The following is a 16601-nucleotide window of genomic DNA, read 5'->3' as shown; positions in this document are numbered from 1 at the left end:
TGATAAATAGCAGGGGCAACAGGATTGGATTCTATAATAGCCTATGCACAAGAACTTCAACCGAAAGGTTAGTCGCGTCTCAAGGAGTCCAAGAGTGCGCCTCACACACAGCTCCGTTGAACAATGTATTTTTCGTGTTTAAGAACTAAAAAAGTTGATTAGAGAGTCACATTTGAAATGTTGGGTAGCCTAAATTATAGCCTATAGCATGTGCATCTCGAGGAAGAGATTTTGGAGAGAGAGAGAGAGGATTTAACCTAGGTGATGATTATTTGTGTCTGGTGGTAATTAGACTTGAGTATAGATACCTACGAATTGTTTTGAATAAAAAAAGATAAGAGAACAAATTAACTTGTGACCCTGCAAGGCGAAACCAGTCGTTTTGGTAACATTTACAAAATTAAGTTATTGTACTCACACGAACGGCCATAAACTAGGCTTTCCAACAATATGTATATCGAGGGTATTGCAAATAGTATTGGGTATTGGATAGTCGCCGACCCTCATTAGATGTGGATATTTGGAGGTAAGGATAGCCTTCAAGAAACAAGGTTATCGCAGTTGCTGTGAGACATACGGCCCTTCTCCAGTCTGTCTCAAAATCGAAACACACCCAATTCACGCTTGGACTTTTCGATTATGTTTCTAAATGTTGGGACTGATGGACACTGAACTCTGGGGGTTATTTGAACGTTCGTTGTGAAGTGGTTTAGGCTACTGTAAAAGAAGCGTTGGATATCCCGCCTGTCTTTGCACAATTATAGGGCCATAATGCATGCGCTAGCATAGAGTCGAGAGAAAGAAGACTAATATGCAGACATGTTATGTGCAATTCAACAACTACACGCATGACATATAAAATATATACGCCTAGCCTACATTATTGTGTAGTAAATTGAGTTTATCCAACCTGCTGCAAGCCAAAATGCGTTGTTTTCGTTGTCCTCTATGCAATATAAGCAACTTGAATATATCGCACATCCAACACCCTGATTGACACTGAACTCTGGGGGTTATTTGAACGTTCACTGAAGTGGTTTTTAGGCTACTGGAGCGTAAGAATTCCGCCCGTCTTTGCGCAATTGGCTATTGATTGACGGCCATTAATTAATTAATATAGGTGGCCTGCACACACAGAGTTTGTTTGATGCATGGAGTTTCCGACCGTTTTTCCCTGAGAGCTTAGAGAATAAAGTGAGGAGAGCTACCTGTGTTTTACATAATGTGTAACATTTATTCACATGGCCAGTTCAAAATCACCTAAGGTTTTGACTGAAATGTGTGCTGATATCAATTATTGGGAAAAACATTGTTTGGAGTGGATGGCGGGTGGATTGTTGATGTAGCTGCAGGTGCAGATGACATGACTACAGCTCATCCATGCATCTAGGATGTTGGAATTTGATAGGATACAGGAACTGCAGAGATAAATTGAAAATGAGGATTAGTAATGTCGGAATAGCGGTACTGAAAAAAATCGGAGTAAGGGCATGTCTAAATAGAGGCATGTCGTAATAACGGTATCGTAATATAGAGGGTTGTCGTAATAACGGGATGTCGTAATAAAGGGTGAACCCCTATTTCCGGGTGGGAGGGCACAGTTTGAGGTTTCAAATCATTGGAGTTCCTTTGAACCGCTTTGAACCAATCACTAACAACCGGCGTTTCGTCATACAGAGAAGTTTCACTGCAGCACGCCCATAACAAGCACGGGTGCATCTTATCAGCAAACAATCACACGTTTTTATCTGCGTAACACCAAAATGCATCATATAGTGTTTTGTGAATGTACCCAAGTCAAACTTTCATATAAATGCATAAGTACGTCCAAAGCGCCACTTTTAAAGGAACCATATGTAAGAAAAATATTTCAATTAATCATAAAATGGCCCTGATATGTCACTAGACATTAAGAAATCATGTTCATTTCAAATACTTATATCACTGACAACAGTAGTCCAGCCAGGATATTGTCATTTAAAAAGTGAAGTTGCAGCCCTCAACTGTTGTTGATGTTGTGCTTTGTCATGTCATGTTGTGTTTTGGCCTGATGCGCCACCCTCCACCTATCTACTAATCACGAAGTCAGTAGTGTTTCGCCATCCGCGTGTGCAACCTCGAGTCAGGGGGGAGGGGGAGGGGATACACCGCTCTTCAGTATTTTGAAAGTGATTGCAGTACCAGTTTTGGTCACAATCTTACATATGGTTCCTTTAAGCTTGTATGCATTGTTGTTTTCGGGTGAAATTACCTTTTGAATGGGATTCCTATAGGGCTACTACTGTTTTGATACAATCGCTAATAAAATCGCTAATTTCCGCTAAAAACACTATGATGGCTCGACACAACATGAAACTTTGATCGAAGTATCATCAGTGTCTCTACACATGAACTCCAGCATTGAGAACATTGTTGGTGTAGCCTACACAGAGTTTACTAAAAGAGAGGTTTTGAACAACTCACTTGTCTTTTCTGCTCGCTGCCATCTTGCCATCTTGCAAGGAGTGAGTTGTCCAAAATGTTTCTTTTTAGTAAACTGTGTACACGAACAATGTTCTTAATGCTCGAGTTCATATGTAGAGACACTGATGATACTTCGATCAAAGTTTCAAGTTATGTCGAGCCTTTTGTTTGAAAAATAGCGACCATGTAGCCTACTAAACTACAGTTTGACTCGGGTACGTTCGTAGCCTATTTCAAGTGACAAAATCTATGACTAAAGTTTAGCTGACGATATAACATCCTACTCCACTGTGACTTCGTTCGTGACACTCCTGTTAAACTATTATTCACATTTGCTCAAAGATTTCGCTCCCTACGTTGATGTATTCCAAGCAATCTGCTTCAGGGGCGGGGACGTAGTAATTGAAACACCATGCCTGGGTATGTAATCGCTCTCAGGGACGCCCTCTGTTCGCTGGTTGGTCGGCTGCCCAACTGCCGAAGTAAACGAGCGTGAATCAACCCTATGGAATCAACCTATTCCAGACGGAGTACTGTAGGGAGAAGAAATCGACCGGAAGTACGTAGGCAGGCCGAGGCCAGGGCCCACTTCCCCGAAAGCATCTTAAGCCTAAGAGCGTCGTAAAGTCCCTCTTACGAACGTCTTAAGATTTGCCGACTGTTTCCCGAAACCATCGTAGCTTAAGAGCATCGTGAAAACACTTTCGTAGATCTCACGAGTGCTCCAGAGTACTCGTTACCGGCTAAAGCGTCTTAACAGTACTTCTCACTGAGGTCACCAACAGGACATACAGAGGAATTACAACTTAGAATACATAATCCAATTTCGTTCCCATTCTTTATTGTGTTTACCTGTGATGAATCAGATTTTAGCGTGCAAAATAGCCTACATTTAATGGTCATAATAATGTGATGAAAGGACAAAAATGCAATCAAGTTATGAAACGAGGCGTTGCCAGAATAGTTTGACATTATCTTTGCTAAGTGAATATTTTATTAGGCCTATGAGGTAAAAAGCAGAGAAAGCAACATGTGGTTTAGTCTGTAGCCTACTGCATCAAAATCTAAGCCTACACATTTCCTCTCTTTCTTACTTTCGACTTCTTTCTTATCTTCAAACGTGTTCTTAAGTGGCACTTGAAAAATTATTGCATGGTGCAACAATCTAATCTTAAAATAATTACAATTATTTATGTCTCTGTGTGGTATATAACCTACTTGGGATGCTTACATGCAGATGTCAAAGTTTTTCTATTTTCGTATTGATGTGAATTAATGTGTAGATCCGAAGTTTAAATGGTAGGCCTATAGCTGTGACGTGCAGTCACCTGACATCACTGTCAAATCAGAGGATATTTCAGAACTATTAACGTGGACAGCTCCCTTAAGAGCATCTTAAGAGCAGTGCATCTTGGCGTTTCACCTTCTGAGCATGTTCGGGAAACAGTCGGAAAAAGCAAACGCACGATCGTAAGATGAATCGTAGAAAACCCTCTTAAGAGCGTGTCTCCGTCGTTATCGGGGAAGTGGGCCCAGGCTAGTTTTCTCCAGTGGTGCTCAGACCTAATGCAATGCGTAGGCTAATCATTTGAAATTTCACATAGCAGTCACATACCTTGAAAATGAACTTTATTAGTTTAACAGTTGAATTGAAAACCGAATTGTCTGTAGTCTCCTTATTTCATGCGACTGCTTAACCAGAGCCCTTATAGAGTACCAAAGCCATGACGTAGCGTTGTCAAGGCAGCGATATCACTGGATCTAAACAAATCAATCTACCATTAGAAATCACCATAGCGGTGGCTTTCTTAATCTATTTCAATAATTTTACAATGTTTCTAAGACGTTAGTATATTTTTTTACAGTGAAAGAATCACATACTAGCCTACAACATATATTCATACCAACACGATCAAATTCGTGACTACAGAGTTTTATTTTAACATGGGTTTCCTTCGTAAAAGAGACCTGCATGTAACTTCACAGCATGCGGTTAAAATCCTTAAATTCACGGACGTGTTTTGGCTTTATTGTTTTGGCAAAAAACGTCACTCTTAACAGCCGCCAGTCTTTGAGAAGACGTGAAATATCCACTGGAATTTTGTTTCTTTCTAAAACACCTGCCAGGGAATCCGTGTTATGTGGCTAAGCTGCTGCTTAGCAGGTAAAACATGTTTAAATGGATATATTTATTTTTATTAGCTAGAAATGATGCCACATGTCTACATTCAATGCTATTTAAGCCACTTCGAAAGTTTGTTTAGATCCAGTGATTCTGCCGTCATGGAAACTCTACGCCACACTTCGGGACTCTATTAGACATTCTCTGGTTTCAACAATGTTTTCTTCTACACGATTCATGCAAAATTATCGTGAAGCTTCTGCACAGCGGCGCCATCGACTGGTCTGGCATATGCACTACAGCACATTTAGCCGGTTACACCTCTGTGTGTACACGCAAGGTTTTTTCTTGCCGGTGTCGTTAAAGGTGAGAAAATTCTCCTGGCGGTTTCGTGTAAACGGCCCCTCTCAATCATCTTCAACTAAACACTTCAAAGACCAAGGAGATGGTGGTGGATTTCCGCAGGTCTAAGCCCACTCTGCTACCAGTCCACATTGATGGGGTCAAGTATCTGGGTCTCCACCTGGACAATAAACTGGACTGGTCAGCCAACACTGATGCACTCTACAAGAAAGGGCAGAGCAGGCTGTACTTCCTGAGGAGGCTGCGGTCCTTCAATGTGTGCAGCAAGCTCCTCAGGATGTTCTACCAGTCTGTTGTTGCCAGCGTCCTCTTCTATGCAGTAGTATGCTGGGGAGGAAGCACAAGGAAGAAGGATGCGGGGCGAATTGACAGGCTGGTAAGGAAAGCTGGCTCTGTAGTGGGAGCTGAACTGGAGTGCATCACTTCACTATCTGACAAAAGGACCCTGAACCAGCTGATCAACATCTTGGACAATGAGTGTCACCCACTCCACAGCACTATTATTAAGCAGAAGAGCCTGATCAGCTGGAGACTTCCTTGCACAACAGACAGACTGAGAAAGTAATTTGTCCCCAGGGCCATTGAACTGTTCAATGCTTCACTTAAGGGAAGAGGAGAGATAGACTTCTCTGCATAGTCTGTCTGCCTCTTCACCCCCTCCATGTTTGGATACTGTCTGTCTACTAGCCACTTTTACCACTGTCTTTCTGCCTCACTGTTTGCGTGCTATATTAGCACATTAGCACATATGCATAACCCCTCCCTCTATGCCACAGCCGAACTGTGGCCACACTTATACCTTTTCTTAAAGTAGTTAAATATATAGATAGACTTTATTTTTGCATTGTTGCACTGTTGGACTTACTCATTTGCACTATCACCATGACCACTATCACCATTGCACTATCACCATGAGACTCATTCACACAGAGCACCTTACCTTACCTTACTATGCACAGAGAATCACAGGCTCAGTCCTGCCTCAGTCATTGCAAGTGCCTCTGATTGATTAATCACCACTATGTGGATACTGTTTTTAGAATTGATTTAGATTAAGTGTTAGTTAGTATAATTTGTATTTTAGTATATTTAGTATATTCTTTATCTTCTACTGTCCTTATTGCTTAGTTGTGTTTTTATATTATATACTTTAATTACTTTTTCTGCTGTTAAAGAATGTGTATGTGTTGTCTGTATGCTGCTGAGACCTTGAATTTCCCCTGGGGATCAATAAAGTATCTATCTATCTGTCTATCTATCTATCTATCTATCTGGTTTCTGTTCCCCTTTGGGAAATGTTTGGTCCAATTTCATTGGATCACTCGTGTTCTAGCTGTTGTTTGTAGCTTGTTCTACAGTTCAGATTTGCCCACTAATTCCCATCAAAGTCAGGGCACACATACTACACTGCCTCTATAATGCCTAACATGCCTGTGGTTCGGGTAACTCACCATGTCCGCTGGAGCCGAATCCAACTCCTGTATCCTTTTGCTCTGAAAGTCCTGGGTTATGTATTAAAGCCCATGAGCTATCTACCTGAGGACAGAGCACTGACGAAACACAGGCACACCTGCTAATTTGCATGCATGTGAAACAAGTGATCCATTATCGTCACTACCTTACCCTTTTTCTCTCATACCCCATTCAAAACAATTGGATACATGTGATTCCATGGGGTGGAGAGAGAAAAAGGAGAGAAAGAAGAAAAAGAAGAGAGAGAGAGAGAGAGAGAGAGAGAGATGAATAGAGGAAGCCCTTTGGTGTCAAATGGGTTCATTTTCTGAGGACACAAACACCTTTGGTCCCAAGACTCTCAATCAGTCTGTCTCTCCTGTCACCGCCAAGGTGGCAATCACTCCTGGGAGTCTGCTCTCCCAAGCCAGCATGGCCTATTAGTGTGTTAACACACACTGGATCACTCTCCAGTGGAAACAGGTCATCATTGGGCACACAGCTTCACTGCTGCTATAGACACACGTCACTAGCGACAGACGGTGTGTGTGTGTGTGTTTGTGTGCGTGAGTGAGTGTGTGTGTGTGTCTTTGGGATGTAAGTATGCATTTAGGTGGGGAACACTGCATCATTGTCTGCACTGTTTTTTAAATCCTTGGATCCCGGCCATTCAGCACACAGATCTGATTTCACCACTTGCTATCTTCCTCACGTGGCCTCTCTGTCCCTGTTGTTTTGCAACTTTCTGGCCTCTCTCTCTCTCTCTTTTTGTGTGTCTCTCTCTCACTCACTCGCTCTCTCCCTTTCCTCACCCACTCTCTCTTTCTCACTATTTCACAAGTGCTTTGGGTATTCAGATAAAGCGCTATATCAATACAATGTGCTGTAGTTCAGCCTTTCCATTCAGGATTTGTTCACAGATTTCCCTTTTCCTTTTTGAATGACAGAAGTGCCTTCATTCTATATTTTTCCAGTTTTTTTTTAATATTTTTCTGTTTATGTGGTGCAGTACAAAACTATAGAAATGCTACATTTACAATGAACCAAAGTGGAATAAATCTCACACTTCAATTGGACATAGAGCAATAACCACAAGATTCACCACACACTGTACATGGAAACCTAGATTTCACCTCACACAAGTGTGGCCTGATTTCGATCTGTGTTTTTGTATGTTTAAATTCTGTAACCTCCTTTGTTATAAAGCATCACAACACATATCTTAGTGTTCTATTTCACAATTGTCCCATCTAGTGGCAAAACAAGAGAACTGCAGCTTTTCAGAAAATTAAAGACTTAAAAAATGAATGTTGTTCAGTTCTCAACAGCAGTGTGAGCTTGATCTGCAAGTGTGACTCTTATCAAGTGTCAATCTCAATGCTTTTTTTCCACAGCAACTTCATGCAAGTTCACAGCTGCTAACGGTGTGTGTGTGTGTGTGTGTGTGTGTGTGTGTGTGTGTGTGTGTGTGTGTGTGTGTGTGTGTGTGTGTGTGTGTGTGTGTGTGTGTGTGTGTGCGTGTGTACATATGGGTATGCACATCTCTTTGTGTGTCCATTTGTTTTGGGTAAGCGGTTGACACCTGTGTGTGAAAACAACCAAGCAGGGCATCTATTTATAAATTTGAGCCTAGCGCCGGGGTGGTTTTGCACAGCATGCGTGATTTTCGTGGCTTATAGTCCCTGGCCTTCTGAACAATGTGACCAACCAAACCGGCTTGGCCTGGACTTTTCCGCGACAGTTAAACCGTGACAGTTAAACTGCAGACCGCTTACCAGGCAAAAACCTCATCTCCACCATACCACATTTCCTACCTTCGCTCGCTATAGAAAGTCAGGTGGAGGTGGCGGTCGCTGTGATGGGGACAGGCTGGAGCTAAGCTGCTGGGACTGTTAAACTGGAAATCCAAAGCAAAGCGCAGGGGGTCATAAAGGTAGAACAAACTGACCAGAGGTAAAAGAGATCAGGAGATAAATAGATACTACATTTTCAATATTTCATGGCAACTCAAAAAGCATGAAGTAGAGCTGCGCCTTGTTTTTAAGTCCTCTTGAGAAAGGTTCTCTGGTGCAGTGGTCAAAAAGTCTTAGTACATTGGCAAGGAGGACTTGCACTCTGAGAGACCAGTAATCACACAAGGTTGGTTATTAGACCACTGTATTTTAGTTTTTTTCTTATTTTTTCAAAAGTTTTTTTAGGCAACACAATGTGCAAAAAGTGCAAGAGTGCTGTACATTCCTCGTATATTTCATGGCACCTTTCAGGGCACCCAAGGTTGCCTGACAGATAAAAAAACATCAGTAAAACGTACACTGACATTAATAAAACATTAAATGAGCAGGTTTTAATTCTGGTTGGAAGGTTTTAAGAGCAGTTTTAAATTGTGGGAGTCAAAGGATGTGGAGTGAGGTGAGTCCCATGGTTTGGGTGCAGTGTCGGAGAAGGCCCTTGCACCTATTGTGGTGATTCTGATGTTTGGAAGGGCCAGAATTTCTGCTGTACATGACCACAAAGAATAAGAAGGAGTTAGAGTATGTTGGGTTCAGTGATATTTGTATTAAATAAATACTAGAAATTAAGGCTTAAAACACAGAAAGACTTAAACAGATGGAGGTTAATACAGCCCGTAACTGTCTGTCTGAATGTGGGTTGGCATGGTAGGGCCCAAGAGCCAGTGTCATGACCAATGGTCCATTACACCACAGCCCACTTTTGTGTTGAGTTAAAGAGCTAGCCTGTGGAACAAAATATTTTCTATCTGTTGAGCATGAAAGAGACAGGAGTTGGAAATGATGAAGCTGCCTGCAAATAGGTAGCCTGGATGCCAGCCAAACTTAGCCCCACCCACAACATTTGAGGTTGGGAAGTTAGGTCTGGACTTGTTCTGTTGTGGAGCAACTATGCCCGAACCAGAGTGGTTCGGACCAGAAGAACTCCTTAACGGTTTTGTTCAGACCTGAAAATGCAACTGTGTTTGACAGACAGAGGACAGATGTGTGTGTGGGGGGGTCTTAGTGTTTCGTACACTTGTACAAGTAGTTAGAGCTAAACGCTAAACCTATTACACTATGTCATACATTACCTTACATTATGTTTTATTATGGTCAGGTAGAACAACAGGCCTGTCATGAAATGTACTTTACCAGTAGGCTATGTGGTTTAGTGTGCCCCAGTGCCCTAAAAACATACACCACTATCAGCTACAAACCAACACCATTATCAGAGGCATATCTGCAGCCTGGCTCATCAGCAAATTATTCTGCTGGGCTCTGTTTCGAAAATAAAATCTGCAGTAATGACTACAGAAGATGGAGTCTGTGATGAGCCCATCATAATTATATGTTATATCATGAGAAATGTTTTAAATATTATTTATATTAGCCTACTGTACTTATATTTTAAAGGAACAAACCAACTTTTGGGGAAATTTGCTTATTTGCCGTCTACCCGAAAGTTAGATATATACCTTGATGATAGATGATATATACCCTTCTCTGTGTGTGCAATAACCCAGTTATTATATACCCAGTGATACTGTAAGCCTAGCTTAACATAATTTACTGGAAGTGGGTTACACCAGTTAGCCTACAGCTAGCCTATAGCTAAAAGGAAGCTAATGGCAAAAGGCTAACAGTGTGTCAGATTGGGTTATGGCACACAAAGAGAAGAGAATGGTGTGTATCCTCTTATCTAACTGTGGGGTAGATGGAAAATAAGCTAATTTCTTTCTTTCAGTCACAATACTACACCACAAATCATCACTCAAATAGGCTATCTCAGGGGTGGGCAACATTTTTCTCCATAATGATCTCCATCAGTGTTTTCTGAATTAAGCTGCAGGCCACACATTAGTACATTGTTTTAGTAAAGTCAGCTCACAGTGTATATGATGTGCTCACATTTTACTTTAAAGCTTTACCTTCTAGGAGCTCTGTACAGAACACAGGGGCCTTTTTCTCCCAAAGGTGCTGCCTGTAAAAGCAGTTTACAGCCAGGCCTGGGCTGCAGAACAAATGTTGCCCCTTTGTGGGCTATCTGAAAAAAAAAAGAAACATAAACATATTGTAACGTCGGCGCACAAGAGTGAGAGTGGGGTAAAGGTGTAAGGCTTGCATGCTGTGCCTCCACTCTGCAGGGTTTGCAGTTGATCAGACAGAGTTGCAGTGTTTGTTTGGCCAAGTGTGACACTCACCACGTCTGCAGGTGATGGATGCCCCATCAACTGCATCATTGTGCTGAGAGATCCTGGAAATGAAAACACCTGTCACTTCAGTGTAGTTATTCATTGATTTCAACATTGTATAAGTAATGATAACAGCGTTGTTTATCTCAGTAGCCTAAGGACATAAGACATACAGAAGGTTCTAATTTAAATGGCAGGCAATGTGCAAACTAAGTGTCTTGTGCATGAAGTGTACTTACTGTGTAGCATGTGGGAGCTGGCTCATCAATGTTTGCACTTAATTTTATTAGTAAATTGATTTTGCCTAATTATTAAATTACCTTTAGTTAGTCTTTGCCTATTGAAATTAGGGCCCATGATGGGTTCCAAACGATGGCTCTCAATTTCAACCAACTAGGTTTCAAGCAGCAGTAAGATTTGGCCAAAATCTAGTGAGTAAACTTCCTAAAGGCCATGAAAAACCTTCCAAGCACTATAGCCTACATATCAGTTTCAGCCTGAACACAGAACTACATAGTGCATAGGCTATCCTATATTGTCACTGGGGAGAGCTATATTTCTGTCCATTGCATGGCCACTGTATATCATATAAACATTTATTTGACTGATACCAATACTAGGTGCATAACACATAACTCAGAAAAAAAGTGGCACATTGTTGCATTGGTGTAGATTAGGCCCTACTCGCCAATACAACACGAGCCTATACAAGGATGCACAATCAAAGTGACCTTGCACTCTTCTGCAGTTGCAGTCAACAACTGGAAAAAAGAAAAATACCATAACGAATAAAAAATAATACATTTAAAACAAGGTCATCACGGGAAGAGTGTATGTATGTCAGCTCAAAGGCAGGAAGTGGTTCGTCAGCAGGATCAAACGTGCCACGCAACGCTTTACAGTAAACTGATGAAAAACCAAAACAATTCAGGTACTATGACCAGTAGCTGCTCTGGTAATACATGTTCTGGCATGTTTCATGAGAACTTCTTGGCTGCTGCTTGACTTGCTACTGTTATGCGATGTTTCTCTATTCAAAATCATGCATGCACCGTAAAAGTGAAACCCAGTCGGTGAAAAACGCCCAATGTGTATTCCCACACTAATTGTTCTTGTGGTGATGGGCACGAGGCGCAAGACTTGGCTCAAGGTAGACCGAGCCAGCCCAGATTGCGAGGAGCGGGGAGGTAAACAAGACGTCCTCTGAATTCCGTGGAGCTGTGTAGGGCTGTGATGAGTCACTGACGGAGATCAAAGAACTGGATGAGTCACAGAGGATGAGTCACAGGTGAATACCGACGGGTGCATCGGCTCCTTCACAGTTCTCCCCTCTCCCCAAATGCAGCAGCCCCCTCTCACAACTTGGACACCCCCTCACCGCCACCACCACATCCGCTAGTTTTCACAACCTGTTGACATCTTGGCCTCCTTTTCGATGCAACTCAGACCACTAGTTATGCATTTCTGTAGGTGTGTAGACTAGGGCCTCATACAACCTCTGCTCTTGTGTGTTTTTTTTTTTTAAGACAAAAGAAGTTTATGGCTATTATGCATTAAGCAGCCTACTCGGCACAACACATAGGCTACACCTGACATTCACAATAGGCCTATGTAGAACATCTGTCCCAACACCTGACTGAATAATGTTCTCCATAGAATCGTTTTAGAAAGTCTGCGTTGTGCTGACGATTAACGTTTACCTGAGGCTTTGTCGAAGCTTTAGCATGTATGGATAAGAACGCCTATAAAGACACTTTACACTACTCTAGGAAGGAGTTGGTACTGCTATACCGATGTAGCCTTACTGCATACCTGTCAACACTCCCGTTTTTCCCGGGTTTCTCCCGTATTTCAAGGTCATCTCCCAGCACCCTCCCGTTTTGTTATTTCTCCCGGAAAACTCCCGTAATTTGCATGGCCATCAAACTCCATTTTAAAATCATTGATCCATTCAGGTTGTCGGATTGTGTATGAAATACACCCTACACATACACGATCACTTAGTTTCAATTTCAACCGTTTTGTCATAGGCTAAAACCTGGCAACCCAAAACCCAAATAAGGAAGCGGGAGCCGACTGCCCAGCCGAGTCTCGTCGTAAGCAAGCGGGCTAGTTGAATGGCCTACTCCAGAACTAGCTGTTGTGAAATTGTTGGGAATTTAATTGATTAACACATCACATAAACTGTTATTGAGTGTTGTTGATACACTGAACTTGTGCCCTAGGAACCAAATCTGACAGCAAGCAGCTTTGGAGTTTTGGAAGTAGACTGCAGGCAGGTAGCTGGCGGATACATAACTGGCATGCGTAAGGTAATGGTAAGGTAAAAGCAACGACCGAAATGCAGTGTTGAAACACGTGTATGAAACGTATTAAATATGCAAACACAGATCCGGTATAAACACTGACCCCCAAAAAAAAAAAACAAACAAAAAAAAAAACTCCCGTTTTGGGAAAGCTAAATGTTGACAGGTATGCCTTACTGTACATTTACTGTACATACAGTAGCCTATGTCATATTTCACTGACTCACGCGAGAATGGACTATTTGCGATAGTTACTTGACCCACGTCGCAAGTCTTTTCGCATGTTCTGGATTTCCGGATTTCAACCACTTTGCATTAAGAGGGCGGTTACCCACGTTCAAGATACAGAATAGAGAGAGAGGAAAGAGAGAAACACAGAGAGAAAGAGAGAGATCCCAGATTCAATGCTTGATATAAATGCGACTGAGAAAGTGTTTTGTTAGCTTTCATGCGTGTGTGACAGGAGCGAATACACCCTTCACGACTTCAACCTTGCTCTTCAGCACTGTGCCACAAGACAGCGCCATACAGGTAGGCTACGGTACACATCCCTAATCTAAAACATTCAGCTTGAGTTCTAAAAAATTACAGGCTGCTACTTTTACGTCCACTTTAATATAGACTAAATACACATGTTGTCTTTGAAGTTACAGCAATTTCATTGTCTAAAACAACTGCAAGGCCTGATGTGTTTAATACTTCTCTGGTCTCTTACAATAAGATTCAATACTTTTTTGATTGGCAAGCAAACATTTTTTCTATTTTCAATTAATGCTTTTCTCTTAATTAAATTAACATAATTTGATCTGGCAAGGTGTGGACATCTACAATCATTCAGTGTCCATTAGCCTTATGCAGAATGAAGGAGTTGTATTTGTCAGTGTTAGGGTCTCTGCATATTTGTTGCACTTTCTTTAGCTGCAGGAAGGGCCTAGAACACCACAAAACTTAACACCTCAACCAACATATGTTCCATATGTGTACTTCTTCATTACAAATGTGTCCTTATCACTGGCATCAAAGTTTGATTCTCATTAGTACTTGTGCTGAAACCGTAACCCCCAAACACACACACCCACGCACCCACACTTACTTCCTCCAAAATGTCCTTTCTCTGACCTTGAGTATTTGTTTTGACCATTTATTTCCTACCCTTATAACTAGGCCCATGTGTACTCCACTGAGCAGCACTAGTCTCCTGGCAAGCAGGTCTTCGCCATCGTCCGCTGTGGAGAGGAGCTGGGATGGTGGTGAAGAGTCGCCTGTTCCTAAGAGTCTCGTCTCCTTACCGGGCCCATCACTCCTGTCCCGACGGCTGCTGAGGCTGCAGCCCTTCAAGAGCCACCTGGTGCCAAACCCGCGGCGCAAGCGGGAGATGACACCGGCCAGCAAGAAGGACGCCCTGTACTGGGACAAACGCCGCAAGAACAACGAGGCGGCCAAGCGCTCACGCGAGAAGCGGCGCCTCAACGACATGATGCTGGAGGGCCAGCTGCTGGCCCTGAGCGAGGAGAACGCCCAGCTGCGTGCCGAGGTCTTCAGCCTGCAGTGCCACCCGCACCAGGGCAGGGAGCCGGACCTCACGCGCCCCTTCCCGCCGCCCACCGCCATACAGTGCCCAGTGCCAGTTCAAGGACACCCGCTTATGAGCCAGCCACCGTCCACTCTCTGGGGCTTCAAGGGCAGCTGTGTGCCCCTGCTGGAGGGGCCGAGAAGCAGGTCAGTTGGGAAAGTCTCTTGCCTGGCCCTGTCTCAGAGCCCTTTGAGTGTGTATCAGAGGGCTCCGGACGTCTTCTCGGGGTCGTCTCCGCTGCTCCCCTCCTTTGTCCACCCCCAGAGCGCGGCCTGTGTTCCTCATCCAGAGTTCATCTTTAAGCCCACCAACCTCAGCCAGTCTTCGGCAGAGGCGTCGTCAAAACCAGACAAAGCAGCTCAGGTCTCTTCCAGCGATGACGTTCCAGTGGGAGAAGAGACTGCCCCAACCCCACTCCAAAAGGCCTTTCCGCCCCAGTGGCAGGTTATCCCTCCACAATCCCTCCCCTCCTCTCCTCAGGGTAGCCCCAGCTGGCTGCTGCCTCATCTCGGGCAAACTGCGCTCCATGATGGCTTACTGGTTCCCTGGAACTCCTCCTGCTTCTACCCTTCTTCACTTTACCCCAGCTTGCCCCTGTCGCTCTATCTGCCCCTAAAACAGGCAGGTTGTACCAGGCACGTAACTGAAGCATTCCGTTCGCGGAGCGTCCACTGCAACAATTAGCTTCCACTGCAATTAGTGGAACTGGCTACACACCAGAGGTGATAGTGGCACGTTCATTCAAAAAATTAGAGAGGTCTTCTGAAACTATTTTTACACTCCACGAACGGAGCACCTCAAGTGCGGACCTGGAGTAGCCCGTCTGAAAGACTCAAAAAACTGCAAAAAATGATGTGGAAAAAGCAGGTTTTAGAGATTTACTTCATCCTATTTTTAACCTTTCATACTGTTGTTTAACTGGTAGAAAATAGCTTTTATAGTTTTTGATGACATGCTAATTTTCTTTTTGTTATTTTTCATCACAATGGAAAATGTGTGGATCATGGATTTTGTAGGCTTATTTTTTATAAATTAAACTGATGTGTGTAAGTTTGTTCTCCTGAATTTTAATTTTAGTTTAATATTTTAATATTTTTAAATATTTTTAAATATATTTTTAATATATTATATTTTGAATATAACAATTGTAAGATAGCATTGCAAAACCATTGCATTTAAAAATAAATATAAAAACAGATTAAAAACAGACAAAAAATGTAGAAAATAATATAAAAGTATTACTAGTGAACCCGCTAGTTGAAATGCTACACCATCGCTTCTTCAAATAGCCTACAGGATTTGGTTATGTTTATGTAGGCATAAACCAAATAATTAGCATATTACAAACGGACAGTCTTTTCACTTTAATGGGTGTAACTGTACATTTGGTTGTGAAAAGATGGCATGATGTCAAAACAGTCAAAATGAAACAAAAAAACAAAAACATGTAACTAGCCTATAGAGCTCAGGGTCTTCCTTCATGTTACTGAGCCACCTACCAAATAAAGCACTGATTTTAGACATACAAATTATATGTAGTAAACATTTTTAACATGAAATCTAACCATCTTAACCAAAATTAAACCAAGTTATAATTTGAACTAAACCATCTCTGAGGTCTCTTTCCTTGTTAGACTTCATTGTGAATATACAAGTGACAGCCAGTCACTCATTCTCATCCTCTCTGGATGTTAAAGCCACAGAGTTCTGATGAATGTCTGTGTGCGTGTGGCATAAATGGACAGGGTTCACCACTGGGAGTCTCCCACACATTTTCCATGTTCCAGCAGACACAGCAGACTTTCAATAAGATAGCCTATTTCCAAAACACCTGACATCAGATACTATGTATTTCCACACAGCTTTAAATTAACTGTACAATAATGTCTCTATTAGTCAGTGTGATCGTCAGATTTGTTTTTATCTAAACGGTGACAGCGTTCCTCCAACACAATGTATCAGTTCCTTAATGTGGCCACAGGAGGGAGAAATATCCCTGTAAAACCACTGACTGAGGTTTGGCTCACTCTTGCCGTCTGTGACACTTGCCAGCAAGAAGGACATCCTATCCTGTAACAAGAGTCACAATAATAGAATAATTAAGTGGCTGCTGGTTAAGACCTGGTGTGAAAATCCACA

The 16601-nt window shown here is 42.4% G+C and overlaps 2 protein-coding genes across 3 annotated transcripts in view; one reads left to right on the top strand and one right to left on the bottom strand.

Annotated features, from left to right (window-relative positions):
• atp8b3 (ATPase phospholipid transporting 8B3) overlaps positions 1-12415 on the bottom strand; it is a 33187-nt gene extending 20772 nt beyond the window's left edge. The window contains exons 1-3 of one of the 2 annotated variants that reach the window (XM_048252606.1): positions 12396-12415; positions 10593-10645; positions 10320-10435 (exon numbers count right to left, since the gene is read on the bottom strand). In XM_048252606.1, coding sequence (XP_048108563.1) covers positions 10320-10435; positions 10593-10631 — 155 coding nt within the window. In that variant the 5' untranslated portion in view covers positions 10632-10645; positions 12396-12415. Of the gene's footprint in view, positions 1-10319; positions 10436-10592; positions 10646-10822; positions 10915-12395 lie in introns of those variants that run through there. The other variant, XM_048252605.1, reaches the window with a different exon arrangement.
• Positions 12416-14057: 1642 nt separating this feature from the next.
• si:dkey-172o19.2 (nuclear factor interleukin-3-regulated protein) lies at positions 14058-15413 on the top strand. The gene has a single exon (XM_048252060.1). The coding sequence runs from the start codon at positions 14058-14060 to the stop codon at positions 15144-15146; it is 1089 nt and encodes a 362-aa protein (XP_048108017.1). The 3' UTR covers positions 15147-15413.
• Positions 15414-16601: the final 1188 nt, after the last annotated feature.

The sequence above is a fragment of the Alosa alosa genome, chromosome 9 (assembly GCF_017589495.1).
Source record: "Alosa alosa isolate M-15738 ecotype Scorff River chromosome 9, AALO_Geno_1.1, whole genome shotgun sequence".
NCBI classification, from domain to species: domain Eukaryota; kingdom Metazoa; phylum Chordata; class Actinopteri; order Clupeiformes; family Clupeidae; genus Alosa; species Alosa alosa.
The sequence above is the reverse complement of the archived record's forward strand: the minus strand, read 5'-3'. Positions and strand labels throughout refer to the sequence as shown.

Excerpts from the sequence above, each read along its gene's own strand:
- si:dkey-172o19.2 (XM_048252060.1), top strand. The coding sequence starts at position 14,058 with ATGTGTACTCCACTGAGCAGCACTAGTCTCCTGGCAAGCAGGTCTTCG.